This window comes from Physeter macrocephalus, chromosome 17 (genome assembly GCF_002837175.3).
Source record: "Physeter macrocephalus isolate SW-GA chromosome 17, ASM283717v5, whole genome shotgun sequence".
NCBI lineage: Eukaryota > Metazoa > Chordata > Mammalia > Artiodactyla > Physeteridae > Physeter > Physeter macrocephalus.
In genome coordinates, this window is record NC_041230.1 from 37316438 (window position 1) to 37332924 (window position 16487).

The window sequence follows — 16487 nt, forward strand, 5'->3', positions numbered from 1 at the left end:
TTCCTGTAGAACATCCAGGGAGAGAGTCCAAGGATAGCTGGATCTATAGTTTTGAGTTCAGGAGAGTGTCGAGGCCTAGGATTCAGAAATATACAGGTGGGAGTGGGTGGGGTGGCCCAGGGGGAGGTCCTGAAGGTCACCAACCAGAAAAAAAGAGCAACCTAAAGAGGAAGAAGGAAAACCAGATTTGGAAGCCAGGGGAATAGCCACCTGCTGTGATGGAGGCTGCAAATCTGTCAAAGCTGCGGAGTGTCCACTGGAGTCAGGGAAAAGGTTACTAGGTGGGGGCTGTTTCTGGGACATGGTGTGGACAGCCTGAAACCAGACCACAGGAGGGATGGGAGGTGAGGCAGCAGAGACAGCCGGAGGAGAGGACTCCTGAGAAGTCTGTGACCGGGCGAGTGAGGCTCAGGTCAGAGGGTTTATTTTGTAAGGGAGAATATTGGTGGGAAGAAGTCAGAAGGCGCAGTCATAGCCACTGGAAAGAGGATGGTACTGGGTAGCAGTGCTGGTTCTCACAGTCTGCCCTCAGAAACTCTGGGGTGGGGTGGGGTGGGGTGGGGTGGGGCGGGGTGGGTGTTGTCTACTCCAGGCCCCACTGCATGGCTGGGACCTGGAGGCTCTGAGTTCCAAGAAGAGAGAGGTGGCAGCCAGAGCTGGGCAAGGCCTGGGCCCTCAATCTCCAGAGCGCCTCTCTGCCCGCCTGTGTCCACATCAAACCCTTTGCTCACTGGTCTACTTCAGGAGTCCCCCAAGCTAAACCAATCCCTGCCAGCCCTACCTGGCCTGCAGTGGGCCCAGGCTTGGTTATTTCTTCCTGCAGGAGGCGATGATGGCCTGGGGCATTAGGGACTAAAGAACTCAGAACTGCCTCTGGAGAGACAGACTGAAGTGCTCACCTGTGAAGTTAAAGCAGACAGGGTTGGCCCCCCTCTCCTGCATCCAAGTGGATGGGTAGGGAGAGGGGCAAGGGAGGACAGAGGAAAGAGTCTTGGACTGAACTCCAGAAGATCTGGGACAGTGCTCTTACCTTCCACCTGTACGATCCTGGGCAAGTCACTTAACTCCCTGAGGGGCAGCGTCCCCATGTGGGCATGATCAATGACAGCTGCTGCCAGGGTTGTGAGAATTGAGCACGCAGTTTTCTTGGTCCTTGTGTGCGTGGTGTGTCTGCTGGCAGGCATGGCAGAGCCAGGAGAAAGGAGGCCGCCATGTATCCGGGGCACTTTTTGGACCCTGTCTTGCGGAACCAGGGCGCCTGGAAAGCTGAGGAGAGGCACTTCCAAGGATGGCCTGGGAGGGGTCGATGCCAAGCCCTGCTGCGCTGGGGCTCCTGCCCAGCCCAGGCCCTTTCTGCTCCGGAGAGGCAGGGGTGGGGAAACTAACCAGAAAGGTTAGTGCTTCTTCCCGTCCCCTGGAAAGGAAGAATTGGGAAGTTTGAGCCTGCACGGAGCCCAGAACTCACCTCTTTGAGGCTTCCCAGAGAGAGCTGACCGTGAGGATCCCTCTCAGAGATTAGTCTCCACTCGGAGACAGCGCTCCGGCAGCGCCAGGGCGGAGCTGACTGAGCTCCAGATGTCCGGGCGCACACAGCTGTAGGGTCACGTGGCAGCGGCCCCGGCCCCCCTTCCTGCCAACGTTGCATTTGGCCCAGGCCCCGTCCATGGCCGCCCTTGGGACCCCGCGCTGAGCCCCGGAGGCCCCGGCATCCGGGGCCACGCCGCTCCCAAGGGCCGAACGTGTATCAGGATCCCAAGGACCGCCGTGGTGGGTAGGGATGGGTAGAAGGGATTCGGCCTCAGCGCGGGAAGTGGGTGGGGCCGAGGCTCCGCGTCTCCCTGTTCTGGCTCTGGGGCACCGTGCTAGGCCGGAGCTGAGAGGGTGGGAGTCGGCTACTAGGAGGAACATCTTGCCCTTTCAGGGTGCCCATCCCGGTGGGGGGGTCAGGGCCCAAAGTAGGAGGACAACGGAGGGGGATGAACGGCCGGCAGCCGGAGACCCCCGGCGTGTGGCCTCCCGCGCCCTACCCCCGGGGAGGGCGGGGCCGGAGCCCCTGCCGGCTTCTGGCTTCCTTGTCTTGAGCCCCTGACTGAGTTTCTCCGCAGGGGCCGCGGGCGCCTGCGAGGCGGACATGAGGCGGAGGCTGCGCCTACGCGGAGAAGCGTCGCTCACGCTGCTCCTCGGCGCCGCCCTCGGCCTCCTGCTCTATGCGCAGCGCGATGGCGCGGCCCCGACGACGAACGCGCCGCGAGCTCAAGGGAGGGCGGCGCCGGGGCCCACCCCGGGGCTCCGTGTATTTCAGGCGCCGGACGCGGGCGCAGCCCCGCCGGCCTACGAAGAAGATACGCCGGAGCCGCCCACGCCCACGGGACCTTTTGACTTTGGCCGCTATCTGCGAGCCAAGGACCAGCGGCGCTTCCCTCTCCTCATTAACCAGCCGCACAAGTGCCGAGGAAATGGCGCACCCCCCGGCGGACCCGACCTGCTCATCGCCGTCAAGTCGGTGGCTGCGGACTTCGAGCGGCGCCAAGCCGTGCGCCAGACGTGGGGTGCTGAGGGTCGCGTGCAGGGGGCGCTAGTGCGCCGGGTGTTTTTGCTGGGCGTGCCCCGGGGCGCGGGCACAGACGGGGCAGACGCGGAGGGGGCGGGCACTCGAACGCAGTGGAGCGCCCTGCTGCGTGCTGAGAGCCGTGCGTACGCGGACATCCTGCTCTGGGCCTTCGACGACACTTTCTTCAACCTAACGCTCAAGGAGATCCATTTTCTGGCCTGGGCCTCCGCCTACTGCCCCGACGTGCGCTTCGTTTTTAAGGGCGACGCCGACGTGTTTGTGCACGTGGGAAACCTGCTGGAGTTCCTGGCGCCAAGGGACCCGGAGCAGGACCTGCTTGCAGGTGACGTGATAGTGCAGGCGCGGCCAATCCGCGTGCGGGCCAGCAAGTACTACATCCCTGAGGCTGTGTACGGCCTGCCCGCCTACCCGGCCTACGCAGGCGGGGGCGGCTTCGTTCTCTCGAGGGCCACGCTGCGCCGCCTGGCCGGTGCCTGCGCGCAGGTTGAGCTTTTCCCCATTGATGACGTCTTTTTGGGCATGTGTCTACAGCGCCTGCGTCTCACGCCTGAGCCTCACCCTGCTTTCCGCACCTTTGGCATCCCTCGACCTTCAGCCGCTCCGCACCTCCGCACCTTCGACCCCTGCTTTTACCGCGAGCTGGTTGTAGTGCACGGGCTCTCGGCTGCTGACATATGGCTTATGTGGCACTTGCTGCACCGGCCGCACGGGCCAGCCTGTGCGCGTCCATGGCCTGTCGCTGCGGGTCCCTTCCAGTGGGGCCCCTAGCCACCTGTCACAGCTTTAAGCCCCCCTCATTCAGACCCAGGATGTAAGTGGGAGGTAGCTTGAAGGGTAGGTTTCCCAGGCGGATTAGTGCTGTGTATGTGGTTCTTCCCCAGGAAGGGGCATCCAGGTGTCTTCCTCCAGAAGGTCCCAGGGAGTGAAGATTGAGGTTGGTTCCTGCTGACACACCCTATTGGGAGGTGATCTGGAACCAATCTAATGGTGGCCCTTTGAGACAGCCAGGGCTGAGATGGTGGAGAACCAGGCTCTTTGCCAAGCAGGTGAACGTGCTTGGTCCTCCTAGTAGGGACGTGGGTGGGGGTGGGGGTGGCAGAGGCTCATGGAATCTGACCATACTTCTTAGTTTGGAACCCCTAGAGTGATGCCAACAAATGCAGATCTTTCTCAAGGCTGGACCCCACAGGGATGGGTAGGAGCCTGGCCTCAGTCCTCATGGAACTGGCAGCCCTTCTGCCACAACTCAATCTGAAAGTAGGTGTTTTGCTTCCTATTTGCCCCGTCAAACTGCATTCTTAGCCATGTCTAGGTCTTTAGATCTGCTTTCCTGGGACCAACCCCTCCTGAGCCCTGGACAAGCTGGAACATTAGGGATGGAGGCACACAGGGACTGAGCGCATTGTCCTACCTAGTCTTCCCCCATGTCCAGCTACCCACCTACACCCACACAACCGTGCCATTCTCCCACTGGAGCCTGTGCTGCCCCCTTCAGAGGAGCCAAGGAACCTTTTTCTAAGACGGCTCCTCCAGCTGTAAATTTCCCCATATTCTTCAACCACGCCCTTTCTCAAAAAAATCAACGCCTCCACGCTCATTTTAGTATAAACATCCCAGCAACAGCACATGGGGAGCTGTCGCGGAGGGAACAGGTCTTTATTGGAGGAGGGGTATGGGCAGGGCATGAGGAAGGTTCCCCCATGCTAGGAGGATGGGAACAGTCCTGGCTGCCCCACAGTGGGATGTGTGAGGGTCTCTGGCCAGGCCACAGTCCACATAGGAAGACACCAATCAGTCACGAAGTCATGGGAACGCCACACAAGCCTGGCTGTGGGCCCAGGCACCACACAGGCACCCGGGGCAGGTCCCCTGCACATTCATTGTTAAACTATACAGGATGAGGCTGTACATGAGTTAATTACAAAAGAGTCATATTTACAAAAATCTGTACACACATTTGAAAAACTCACAAAATTGTCATCTATGTATCACAAGTTGCTAGACCAAAATATTAAAAATGGGATAAAATTATACATTTCTCTTCTCAATTCTTTTCAAAAGGATTAATATTTTTAAAGCACATATGCTACTTTCCTTAGCAAGTCCCACGAAGAGACTGAGCAGCCCAGCCCTCCATGAGCCCCAGAGGCCTTGAGCCATGAATGGGCCCGGCCAGGGGACACTGCCCAGAGCTGAGGCAGGGGGGCCAAGCCAACAGTGCAGAACAGAATGCTGAAACACAAAAAAAGGAGGAAGATGTCTTTGGCTAAAACTTTGGCATTAAAACAAAGAGGCAAACAGGATGGAAACATGCAACCCTGCCAGCCAGGTTGGGGCAGAGTAGGGGAACAGGCGGCCTTGAAGGCTGGCTCCAAGAGGGGTGGGAACCAGGCCTGGGCACGTACCCTGATGGTAGAAAGTTGTGTTTCAACCAGTTGGGTGTGCCTACTGGGCCTGGCAGGGAGCACGTGCAAGAAAGAAACAGGGAAGGGCAAATGGGCCACCTTGGCCACAGCTAGCTCATCAAGTAACTAAAGTGGATGTAGTGCAAAAGTTGCAACCAAGTACTACGGACATGCTACCTGCTTGCCTTAAGGGTCATGTGGCAATGTTGGGCCAAAGGCAGGACCCTGTCCTTGTCTGGGTGCCTGTGTCCTCAGCCAGAGAAAGAGCCCCAAGTTTTCCCAATGTGTGGGGGACAGGGGAGACAGAACCCTGTCTCCTTACATGTTAGTCGAGAGCTCCTGGGTCCAGGTTATCAAGGCTCAGAGTCTGTGCTTCTCTTTGCAGTCTGTGTCCCCTGTTGGCACCAGCAGGCTGAGATCGCACAGAATTATCTGGGCCTCTCACCCCGTGGCAGAGCACCCAGCCTGAGCCCCACCTCAAAATATCACAACAGCCCTTCTACACTGGCAAGTTATCCAAGAAAACCCACAGGGTGGCCTGCTGAACAGGATGCGATACACAGTTCCATGGGGCAGAGGGGCATGGGTAGTGATGTTCCTAGGGGAGTTCCGCGGTTCTCAGGTGGGCACCAGGCCTGGGGGGGCCATAAAGGGTCACCGAGGCAATGTGGTTGTTCTGCATGACCTGTTATGAGAAGAGGACAGCGAGTCAAGGGGGAGGAGTTGAAGGGATGTAAGCAGAGCAGGCAATCAGACCCACAAAAACCACCAGCGGCATCAGTCCTGGGCTGTGACTGAAGAGAAGGGACTTGAGGCAGCTCCTGTGCACAGGGGCTGGAGGTTGTGTGTGCAACCCACCTGCACACGGGGCTTGACTGACCACTCAACACCCCCCAACTCATGCTAAGGGGGTCATCTCTGCTCCTGTGTCTGCCTGTTTCTCTGGGATATATAAACTTCATCACACCCATTTGTCCAGTCCTTCTGGAACTGCTAGAGGTCTGCTGAAGGTATGGCATCCAGATGGGAAAACAGGGGCAGCCCATTCTTCTCCCAAGCCAGTGGGGCCTCTATAGACACTCACCCCACAGCACGTTCATTCACATGGCATTTAAAGGCCCCCAACACCCCCGGACTGAGCCCCACTTGCCCTGTGTTTCCCTTTCCTATTGTACTCACATTTTCAAATATAAATGTGGGATCCCCATTTCCTCTCATCTTGTTGGATTAACCTGCCCAGCAGAGCCCTCAGGCCCTCCCCAATCTCCCTCTCAATCACTTGCCTGTCCTCGCCATGACCACCGGCCACTCAACCCCCAGGGCTTACCTCAAAGATCATCCGCTGAAGACCAAAGCAGAATGTGGAGCCAAATGGGTTGGTGTTGTTTGGGGAGGAGGACCTGAGGCCGGGGAAGCCACAGTTAGAGGGGCAGACAGAGGCCAAGGCCAGGCAGGGCATCCGGTTCCTTTTGGGATGGGGGCTGTTAGCCAGTGGTCCCTCATGGCTGTGAGTGTTTCCCACACAGGCCGTTGAGGTCCTAGGCATAGTGATGGGCCTCATTCAAGCACCAAATCCTACATAGTCCAGCCGGCACAGAACGTTAACATGCAGTTGGACTGGAGTGGTGCAAAGTCAGGAGGGAGGGAGCCTCAGGCAGCATGCAACCAGGTATTGGGCTGTGAACTAAAGCAGGTAGCAGCTTTGATAGGGAAAAGGGAGCCCAGGACAGCTAGTCAAAACTGCCTCCCTTTCTGAATAACTAGCGGCGAAAAAGTCCCCATACCTGGAGGTAGGTGGGAGAGGGGGGAGCTATCCCAAGGGGCAGCCTCTCTGGTGTGAGTAAACATGCAGAACGGCTGGCCTAGTCCTAACATGCAGGGTTGTGGCAGGAAGCATGTTTGTGGCAACACCAGAAATTTCTGTCGTTTCTGTCATTAAGCCATACCCACTGCTAGGGCTCCCTGGGCCTTCTGGGCTGTGAGGAGCTGGATGGGGTGATCAGAGACAGCAACCTCCCACTCACCTGTGCAGGACAACAGGCTTCTCCACAGGGTGGCCCAGGAGCTCCTGGATGTTGTCCCACTGCAAGAGGGATGAGGTGACAGGGGATTAGCAGGGACCTGACCCCACCCGTGACAAATGGCTGGCCCAAAGGACATGGGAACCCAGACTGCTGGCAGACTCACGCCTACCTCATTTTCAGACTGCATCAGGTGGGAAAATAGGAGCTTACCTTGCTGTAGGTCGTGCATGTTTCTGTCTGACCATCTGTGTTTTCTGAAAAGAGAACACGGTGGTTGGTAGCTGGCCTGGCCCGGATTCAGTTCCACACCTGCTCAGGTAGATGTCTCAGCCCACCTGTGACCCCAGCCCTAGCCACCCTATGCACTGGGATTGAAGTTTGGAAACCAGCAATCCCATGGTCACAGGATAAGACCTTGAGGGCCTCCAGGAGACTACAGACCAAGAACACTGTGGCCCCCAGAACACAGAGCCCAACCCAGAGGAGATGAGGCTATGGGCAGAAGCAGGTGGGCAAAGACGCCACAAACCCAACCACTGCCACCCTCTCTGCTTGGATCATCATCTCTTCTCGGATCATCATCTCTTCTCATCATGAGAGATTGATTCTAAAACCCTTTCCTTACCCTGAGGACACTGACTACTCACCTCTCTTTACGGTCAGTGGGATCTTGAACTCACAGCGGTGATAACTAGAGAGAGAAGGCAGATGGGTAAAGGCTGAACCCCTTGGGAGGCCTTGACCACCCCCACATCTCAACTCTGCACCCCAGGGAAAACAGGATCAAGCACACTTGCCCAAAGCCCTGGCTCTGGGCCTGACACAGTGTTCCCTGGGAGAGGCCAGATTTGGGCACTGGAGTCAAACCAAAAAGGGCATAGCTTGGGGGCTCTGAAGACCCTATCACCTCAGATAAGAGGCCAAGCTTTCTGAATCTATTTCCCTATTTGTAAAATGGGTATAAATGGAGAGATATAAGGTAATGGGTACTATACCAGGAATAGAGCCAACACTCAGGAAATGTGTGCTCTCCATGAAATAGCAAACATCCAAAGCCACAAGCTCTCTTTCCTGGAGGGGCAGGTATAGGTATACTCACATATTAAAATTATAATGTCCAGGGTAATTGGTGTGTAGGACAAACTTCTTCACTTTGTGTGTATTCGCATCAAAGAGGATGTCCTGGGATAGAAAACAAGGATGCCCAAGTGGGGAAAGTTACTGAGGCAGGGCAGGGGGCTTTCAAGGGCATGTCCAACTTAGAGACACCCACTCCACAATGGGGATGCCCTTGGGGAACAGCATTCTCCCAAATAACAATCAAGGGGACAGCTGAGGCTGAGTGCGGAGGGATGATGACATACACCGAACCATCTACAGGCCTCCTCATTCCAAACCTTGTACCAGTAGGCCCAAAAGGCACAAGGGACTACAGCTCCCACCGCTTGGGAACTCAAACACGGTCAGGGATATCTTTCCTGACCAAAAACACCTGATAAAAAAATGTAACCGAGGGCTTCCCTGGTGGCGCAGTGGTTGAGAGTCCGCCTGCCAATGCAGGGGACACGGGTTCGTGCCCTGGTCTGGGAAGATCCCACATGCCGCGGAGTGGCTGGGCCCGTGAGCCATGGCCGCTGAGCCTGTGCGTCCGGAGCCTGTGCTCTGCGACGGGAGAGGCCACAACAGTGAGAGGCCCGCGTACCGCCAAAAAAAATAGCAGGATGCTCACTTCAGCAGCACATATACTAAAGTTGGAACAATACAGAGAAGATTAGCATGGCCCCTGCACAAGGATGACATGCAAATTCGTGAAGTGTTCCATATTTTTTAAAAGATGTTAAAAAAATAAATAAATAAATAACCGAGCACAGATTTTGGCTTACAGGCTAACAAGAAGATTCAGGGGCCACCTGACTCTCAAGGGACTCAAGGCACCTGACTATTCTGAATGCCATGACCTGCCAGACCCTTCTGGCTTCCACAGGCCCTCTCTGCGGGAGTCAGCAACCCTTGGAACTGAAGTAAAGGCTAGCCTCTAGCCAACACTCAGATCTGGATTTGACACTGCCTATCAAACACCTCTTCGCACCCCGCTACACCCTTCTCAGGTTCACAGCGTGTCAGCTGTTCTGCCTGAGACCCCAGGGTTACCCCTGACTCCAGCCCTCCACCAACAGCCACACCATGTCCCAACAGGGCTGGTCCATTCGCTCCATCTTCCCTGACACTTAGCATCACTGGCCCTTGAACTCAAAAAGAGGTTCCGCTTGGGACTTCCCTGGTGGCGCAGTGGTTAAGACTCCACGCTCCCAATGCAGGGGGCCCGGGTTTGATCCCTGGTCAGGGAACTAGATCTCACATGCATGCTGCAACTAAGGAGCCCACCTGCCACAACTAAGGAGCACACGTGCTGCAACTAAAGGAGCTGGCGAGATGCAACTAAGGAGTCTGCCTGCTGCAGCTACAACCCGGTGCAACCAAATAAATAAAATAAACATTAAAAAAAAAAAGAGGTTCAGCTTACAACAGTGCCATTCCCTCCTGCCACCATCCTACCCTCAAGAGTTTATGATCCCATTGCCTCTGCCCTGCTACTCCTGGCTCCTATTTGGTCTTTTCCACACTGGCAGACCCAGTCCTCCTCCTTTCTCCCTCTCTGGAGTATACCATTTCTTTGCTGCTTCAGGGCCCCAGGCCCTAGAAAGCTGAAAGGTTAGAAAACCCAATATCCAGGCTAGCCCGGCCCTCTGAGCTCTACCCTGCTGGTGCAGTTTTCTTTACACTATCATTTCTCTCACACACACATCTACCAGCTGGATTATCAGCACTGATGGCCACAGCTCCATTCAGCAATGTCCAGAGCACAGGGCCACAGCAATGCCTCTGGGGCAATCCCCTAAAAATACACAAGCACACTCCCAGACTTTAAGCCTTTTTTGTCTACCTGTTTTTTGGCTCCAGAAGAGGGTCCTATGCTCTACAAAATAGCAGTTCCCAAAACATCTTAACCTGAATGACTCCTGCAGCCTCTACTTGTGGAGCATGTTTCCCTCAGAAAAGAAATCAAGACATAGTAGAGAACCCAGTGTTTCTCAGCAATGGTGGTGACAGTAAAGGTCTACTTTGGGGGTACCAATGCCAATGCAAGACGACACTGGTAAAGCCAGCTAGGGCTAGGTTTCCTGCAGCCAGGCATGGTTAAAGCTGCATGTATGCAACACAGGTATGCCCAGGGGCACTGCACACTCCCACAGAAATGGAACGCTTCTCTAAGGAATCACAACTTACCACTCCGAGAGTGAAGTAGTTAAAAAAGTAGTCATTGCACTTCGATGGAACTTGCTTATGAGGAGAAGGAGAATGAATCTTCATCTGTTGGGGAAAATATAACAACAAAATCCACCCCCTTAATACATTTAATTCTTGGATTAAATGAGTCTACAAATTGTGTTTCTTGTATAACGTTAATCTGTTGGGGAAGCAAGAGTGTGGGAGTCCCACATGCTCGTGCTGAACAACCCAGCCAGCTTTGGTTGACTATAGACTGCGCCCTGGTCTCCAAGGAAAGGCAGAACAATCTGACCAACAGGGGTCGGAAAAGAGCTTTCAATTTACTTTTCCATCAGCTTTAATAGAGCAGGTCCTATGGGAAAACAGCAGTTTACATTTACTCAGTATTAAGTTAAAGTTGATTAAAAAAAAAAAAAGAGAGAGAGAGAGAGACACCATCTATTCACTTTATAAACACATTTTCCCTACCTTGTCTTCTGACTTGTAGAAGACCTTGTGTGGAGAGCCAAGCATGCTAAGAACATCTTGGCAGGAATCGCCAAAATACACTGAGCGTTCAAATACCCGCATCTTGGCATCTGCTAATAAGCCGGGTCCACAACCTGGAGAGAACAAGGTACAGGTGGTCAGGTTCCCAGTCAGCGCCTGTGACCCTGCATCCCAGGGTCCTGGGAGCCCTAGAGAGGCCAGTGGCTGCACGCTGCATTATCAGGTTTGGCTGAGGGGAAAGACTGCATGTAAGCAGAAGTACCAGGTCACCAGGACTTGAGATGCTAGAAGAGATCACTATCTACTCAAAATAAGACAAGAGATTCACTCAATCCCACAAAAGTGATACAGAGCTCTAGAAAAGTCATTCACTGACTCAGCAAATAGTCATTGACACCATGGGCTAGGACACTGCTAGATGCTGAGGAAACAATGGTGAGCAGAATAGGTGCAGTCTCTGCCCACACTGGAGCTTATGGCATGAAGATTCCAATCAGACCATCACACAACTGTGGCACAATAAATAGCAGCACAGGTGCTTCGGAAATATATAAATGGGTGCTCTTATCTCTTGCCACTTTCCAGGTCCTGACAAGATACAAGGATTTACGTTAAGAAGTACTTCTTGGGGCTTCCCTTGTGGCGCAGTGGTTAAGAATCTGCCTGCCAATGCAGGGGACACGGGTTCAAGCCCTGGTCTGGGAAGATCCCACATGCCGCAGAGCAACTAAGCCCGTGTGCCACAACTACTGAGCCTGTGCTCTAGAGCCCACAAGCCACAACTACTAAGCCCACGTGCCGCATCTACTGAAGCCCGCGCTCTAGCGCCTGTGCTCCGCAACAAGAGAAGCCCGCACACCGCAACTAGAGAAAGCCCACGTGCAGCAATGAAGACCCAACACAACCAAAAATAATAAATAAAAATAAAATATATTTTTTTAAAAAAGAAGTACTTCTCAATGGTAACCCCCAACCTGAGACTGGACCTGAAGATCACTCTATAAAAGAGCCAAGAGCAAAGCACACACTAACTTTTAACTCCCTAATTCTACAAACACCAGATCCACTAACATTAAAAGAGACAAACCAGGCAAGTGGGAGAAAGAAAAAAAACCTGATTTGCCAGAAGTTTCTTCGTTGGGAAGAATCTTTCAACCCTGATTTTTGTCTAATACATTTCAGAAATGTTTCTAGTTAAACACACACATACACAGAAGTGGTTGTGGAATAGCAACAGACACATCAAGAGTAAAATTTCCCCCATTCTGTGGATGAGAAGACAAAGTGTTTTGCCCAAAATTATAAAAGGAAGCCAAGAATCCAAGGACTGCAATTCCTGGTACCATGATAACCACCACCATCACCTTACTCTACACAGGGCTTTATAGCTGACAAAGCTCTTTCTCGTATAACAATCCGTTTGTTATATACAGAAGACTTCAGGGATCCAAAATCTGAAACAAAGAGGTACTGAGTTCTCCAACTAACCCAAGAGTCTTAAGTCACAGCACATATAAACTGAGTGGCAAAATAAGAGCTGTTTCAAATCTCACTCCTGACACATACACACACACAGCTATGTGTAAATTAACTAGGTCCTGGGAAAAACCACGGTCTACATTAACCTGTCTATAAATCCTGCACTTAGGCAAGCCTGGGTGACCTATGGAACCCACCAAAAGTCCTGTCAAGCTGGACTGTGTGCCCGTGTCTCCAAGTACCAGATACTTGTGAATGTCCAGGTGGGGCTATAAGGGAGACACCCTTCACAGGTGAGCCTCCTCTCTTGTCTCACTCTACCTGAAGCCGCCTCAGGTGAAATTACCCTTAGTTCTTTTTAGGAGACTATTTTAGTTTCTGATTCCCTGGAATGAGGCATCCTATAAATTATTGTGGGGATCAAGACAATTGAATGAACTTCCCATGTTAAAAGCATCACTGTAGCCACACTCCATAGGAAAAAGATGTGAGAAATGGGTTGGCCAGGACAAGCTACCCTTCTGCTTGCCAAAGGAAACTCTCAATGAGTACTGGGTTGGACAGTAACTCAGTGATGCCTTGACTTAAAGTGTTTTCCCCACTGAACCTGTAAGCGGTGAGATGTGACTGCTAGCAGTGTCCTGTACAGGACGGCAGTCAGAATTGGCTGAGACCCCCTACTCTCAACAGGCTCCTCTTGCTGTCAGCTGGGATAATCACACCATCCTTGACCATCCTGCTGTTTCAAGCAGCAATCCTCCTGAGAAGACAGACCTAAATTGCTTGACTTTGTTACCACATCTCAATTCTCTCAAAAGCTACAGCTCAGGGCTTCCCTGGTGGCGCAGTGGTTGAGAGTCCGCCTGCCGATGCGGGGGACACGGGTTCGTGCCCCGGTCCGGGAAGATCCCACATGCCGCGGGGCAGCTAGGCCCGTGAGCCATGGCCGCTGAGCCCGCGCGTCCGGAGCCTGTGCTCCGCAACGGGAGAGGCCACAACAGTGAGAGGCCCGCGTACCGCAAAAACAAACAAAAAAAACAACAAAAAACAAACAAACAAACAAACAAAATACAGCTCAAGTGCAATGCTCCTTTAAGTAGCTGGTGTTCTGCCATGGCTAGAAGACCACATTTTAAGAAATTTCTGGGACTTCCCTGGTGGCACAGTAGTTAAGAATCTGCCTGCCAATGCAGGGGACATGGGTTCGAGCCCTGGTCCGGGAAGATCCCACATGCTGCAGAGCAACTAAGCCTGTGCACCACAACTACTGAGTCTGCACTCTAGAGCCCACGAGCCACAACTACTGAAGCCCGTGCGCCTAGAGCCCGTACTCCACAACAAAAGAAGACACAGCAATGAGAAGCCCATGCACCACAATGAAGAGTAGCCCCTGATCGCCGCAACTAGAGAAAGGCTGCATCCAGCAATGAAAACCCAACGCAGCCAAAAAATAAATAAATTTATTTTTTAAAAAATTATATATATAATTAATTATTTAAAAAAAGAAAAGAAATTTCTAACCTGGAGGCTGTGAACTGTCTAATTGTTCAGGGGAGTGAGTTCACAGTTTATATACCAGATTCTAAACGGTTGAGAACGGATGCCCCAGAGACTGATGCAAGACCTCAGCTTACAAACAAACACTGGCTAGAAAATGAACTCCATTAAGGCACAGCCCCGTCATGGAGCTCAAAGTCCCCAGGCCATCTTTATGGAGGCAAACTACACACAGGAGGATCTCGGTACCACTAAGTATAATCTAAAGGTCCAAAGGAGTTGAGATTGTCCACACAAGAAAATCACAAGATGAGGCGTGAATCCTGGAGAGACCAGCTACTGAAGGCAGCAACTCTTTTTGTTCACAGTCAGCAAAACTGAGCAGGGTATGGCTAAATCACAATTCAACAAGCTCCTCTTGCCAGTCTACTCTGAGAAATGAGCACAAAGGGTGGAAAACGAGACAACATACAACATTGAGCCCATAAGATATATCCCCAGGACGTAGGAACCACTGCAAAGCTACATAAGTACACAGAGGCTGATGTACCTGCCGAGGGAAGAAGTTTTACTGCCGTTTATTAAGATTTGCTCAAAATAAGACTGTCTTGTCCCTTCATAAATTTAAATGAAAACTTTTAACCATAAACATCAGCACCATTTGTCTTCTACCAACTATCCTAAGGACGTGGGATTTTAGACTATCAAAACAAGGATATAACGGAGAATCCACAACCCCAAAGCCAGTAACTGACCTGCGGCAAGTAGGCGAAGTCGTAAACCTGAGGGTCCAGTTCCATCTCGAAGAACATCTACACTCTCAGCGTACACATTGCCCAGGAAACAGCTCAGGGGCATCGCGGGAGCCCTGGGGGAAGGCACAGTGAGCAGAGGCTTTGCCCTCCCTCCCAGGAAGCCCATGTATGGCCTTAGCATGAAGCTTGTGCTCCCCTACACGTACTTGGTATCCTGCAGGCTGTTTCCACTGTAGATGTACATTCGTTTCACAGTTGCTCCGTGGGGTATCTGAAGAGAAGCCAGACCATGGGCAAAATTGGGCTGCAAACACAAGACAAATATTTTAATAAGAGCACACTGTGGGCCATGCGACTCAGGCTCTGGCATTTTCCCGACACTCATGGTCTTCAAGAACTGGCCAGGTCACGAAAGTAAGGAATTTAGAATAGGAATATCTCAGTTTACTGCCTTACTTGGTACAAATTTTCTGTATCTATTTCCTCATCTATAAAAATGGGTATGGTTACCTACAGTGTAGAAAGATGGGACTGTGGTTTCTGAGAAACTTGAAGTTTGGCTTGTTTTATTTATCAAGATTATTAAAACTATTGATATTAAAAAAAAAACTGGCCAGGTCAAAGCACACAGTCCAACCTGTCTCCAGGTCAATAAATTCACCTAATCATGCAAGTTCATCTTTAATTTTACTTAGTTTTTCATTCCTTCATCAGGGAGAAAATGTAGAAATGCCTCCTTTAATAAAATGTAGAACTTATAAAAAGCTATCATTTCATAACACTAAGGATGCTGTTGCCTAAGGATGAATTCTCTCAAATTCCAGGCCATTGAGAAAAACTGTGGTGATTTGGAGTTTTAAAGCACACGACATGGATTTACCTCTGCAAAATGAGCTCAACCTCACTCTTCAGTTGGAAGCGCCCTCTTCCTGGGAATGCCAGCCTGGTCTCTGTTCTATCAGCTTCCCCCACTGTACCCCCCACTGGCCTCCGAAGACCTCAGAAATCAGGAAACCAAAGAAAGAGCACCTATCCAGCCTCCTCCAATGGAACTCTGCTGACCCATATCACCTGGGCACCGGGCAATAAACATCAGGGAAAGAGAAAGGCTAACCTCGTACTTGGGAGCCTCAGTCCATGAATCTAGCTGAAAAGAGAAAGACAGTCCTCTGAAGTTGAGGTGGAAGAGCTGCTCAGCGGAGTTGTACACTGTGGGAGTGGGGAGAAGAAAATGGCATGGTTGAATGGCATCAGAAGTTGCGAACACAAACCAGCCTGGCAGGGAGTAATGGCTGGCAACACCTTCCTTGTGTCTCATTTCTGAACTGACCTACTAGACTGAAAACAAGAGGGAAGAGCTTTCCTTCACACCCAAGTACCAATCCCCAAATCCGACAGGAACATGGCTACAGATGACCAGAGGAATCAAATGGACTTGGCTTACCTCCAGGATGGGTCGCACCAAAAGACTGGTCAATCTGCTCAATGGTGGGAGCTATGGCTTGAGAATTGAAATGCACACCACTGAAAAACAGAGATACTTTTTAATACCAGGCGTTGCAAGATGGGCTCACAGATCATTAGAGATGGTGGCTGGAAGAGTTACTCTTAAAACACAGGTGGGTGAGTCTACTATTATATCAAAATAAAAGTTTAACTATAGAACTTTTAAATAAGAGGCAATAAATGAGGTCATAAATAGTCAATTCTCCTGAGGTTGAAACAGAGAATTAGTTCTCTAGGACCTCCCAAGAAATTTGTGGCCACCAGGCCAGTTCAGAAGGAAATAAATCCGGCCTCAGCCCCAAGGCATTTGGACTTGGATAAAGAGTACTCAGAAATAGACACTGTTAATGTGTTTTCCCAGGATGCATACTAGTAGTTTGGCTTGAAAAGGAACTTTGTTAAAAAGGGATGAATGTCTTAAAAGAGTATAGCCAAGCCAGGCAGCTTGTTTTCCTAACAAGCAGAAGAA

At 51.8% G+C, this 16487-nt stretch overlaps 3 protein-coding genes and 1 non-coding gene across 4 annotated transcripts in view; 2 read left to right on the forward strand and 2 right to left on the reverse strand.

The window, feature by feature from the left end:
* Positions 1-1088, reverse strand: part of LOC114484100 (cocaine esterase-like) — a 4204-nt gene extending 3116 nt beyond the window's left edge. The window contains 1 exon segment of the mRNA XM_028478217.2: positions 1031-1088. Within this exon segment, the coding sequence (XP_028334018.2) occupies positions 1031-1088 (58 nt within the window).
* A 555-nt stretch (positions 1089-1643) lies between these two features.
* B3GNT9 (UDP-GlcNAc:betaGal beta-1,3-N-acetylglucosaminyltransferase 9) lies at positions 1644-3569 on the forward strand. Its single transcript, XM_007125874.3, has 2 exons — positions 1644-1767; positions 2106-3569. The coding sequence occupies exon 2, from the start codon at positions 2132-2134 to the stop codon at positions 3338-3340; it is 1209 nt and encodes a 402-aa protein (XP_007125936.1). The 5' UTR covers positions 1644-1767; positions 2106-2131; the 3' UTR covers positions 3341-3569.
* Positions 3570-4204: 635 nt separating this feature from the next.
* Positions 4205-16487, reverse strand: part of PHAF1 (phagophore assembly factor 1) — a 15062-nt gene continuing 2779 nt past the window's right edge. The window contains exons 2-13 of the mRNA XM_055078915.1: positions 15957-16052; positions 15627-15721; positions 14719-14816; positions 14513-14625; positions 10761-10894; positions 10290-10373; positions 8101-8183; positions 7649-7692; positions 7212-7255; positions 7002-7060; positions 6305-6377; positions 4205-5662 (exon numbers count right to left, since the gene is read on the reverse strand). Coding sequence (XP_054934890.1) covers positions 5576-5662; positions 6305-6377; positions 7002-7060; positions 7212-7255; positions 7649-7692; positions 8101-8183; positions 10290-10373; positions 10761-10894; positions 14513-14625; positions 14719-14816; positions 15627-15721; positions 15957-16052 — 1010 coding nt within the window. The 3' untranslated portion in view covers positions 4205-5575. The remainder of the gene's footprint in view (positions 5663-6304; positions 6378-7001; positions 7061-7211; positions 7256-7648; positions 7693-8100; positions 8184-10289; positions 10374-10760; positions 10895-14512; positions 14626-14718; positions 14817-15626; positions 15722-15956; positions 16053-16487) is intronic.
* On the forward strand, positions 8723-8829 carry LOC112065234 (U6 spliceosomal RNA). The gene has a single exon (XR_002891914.1). It is a non-coding gene; the product is annotated as a U6 spliceosomal RNA (small nuclear RNA).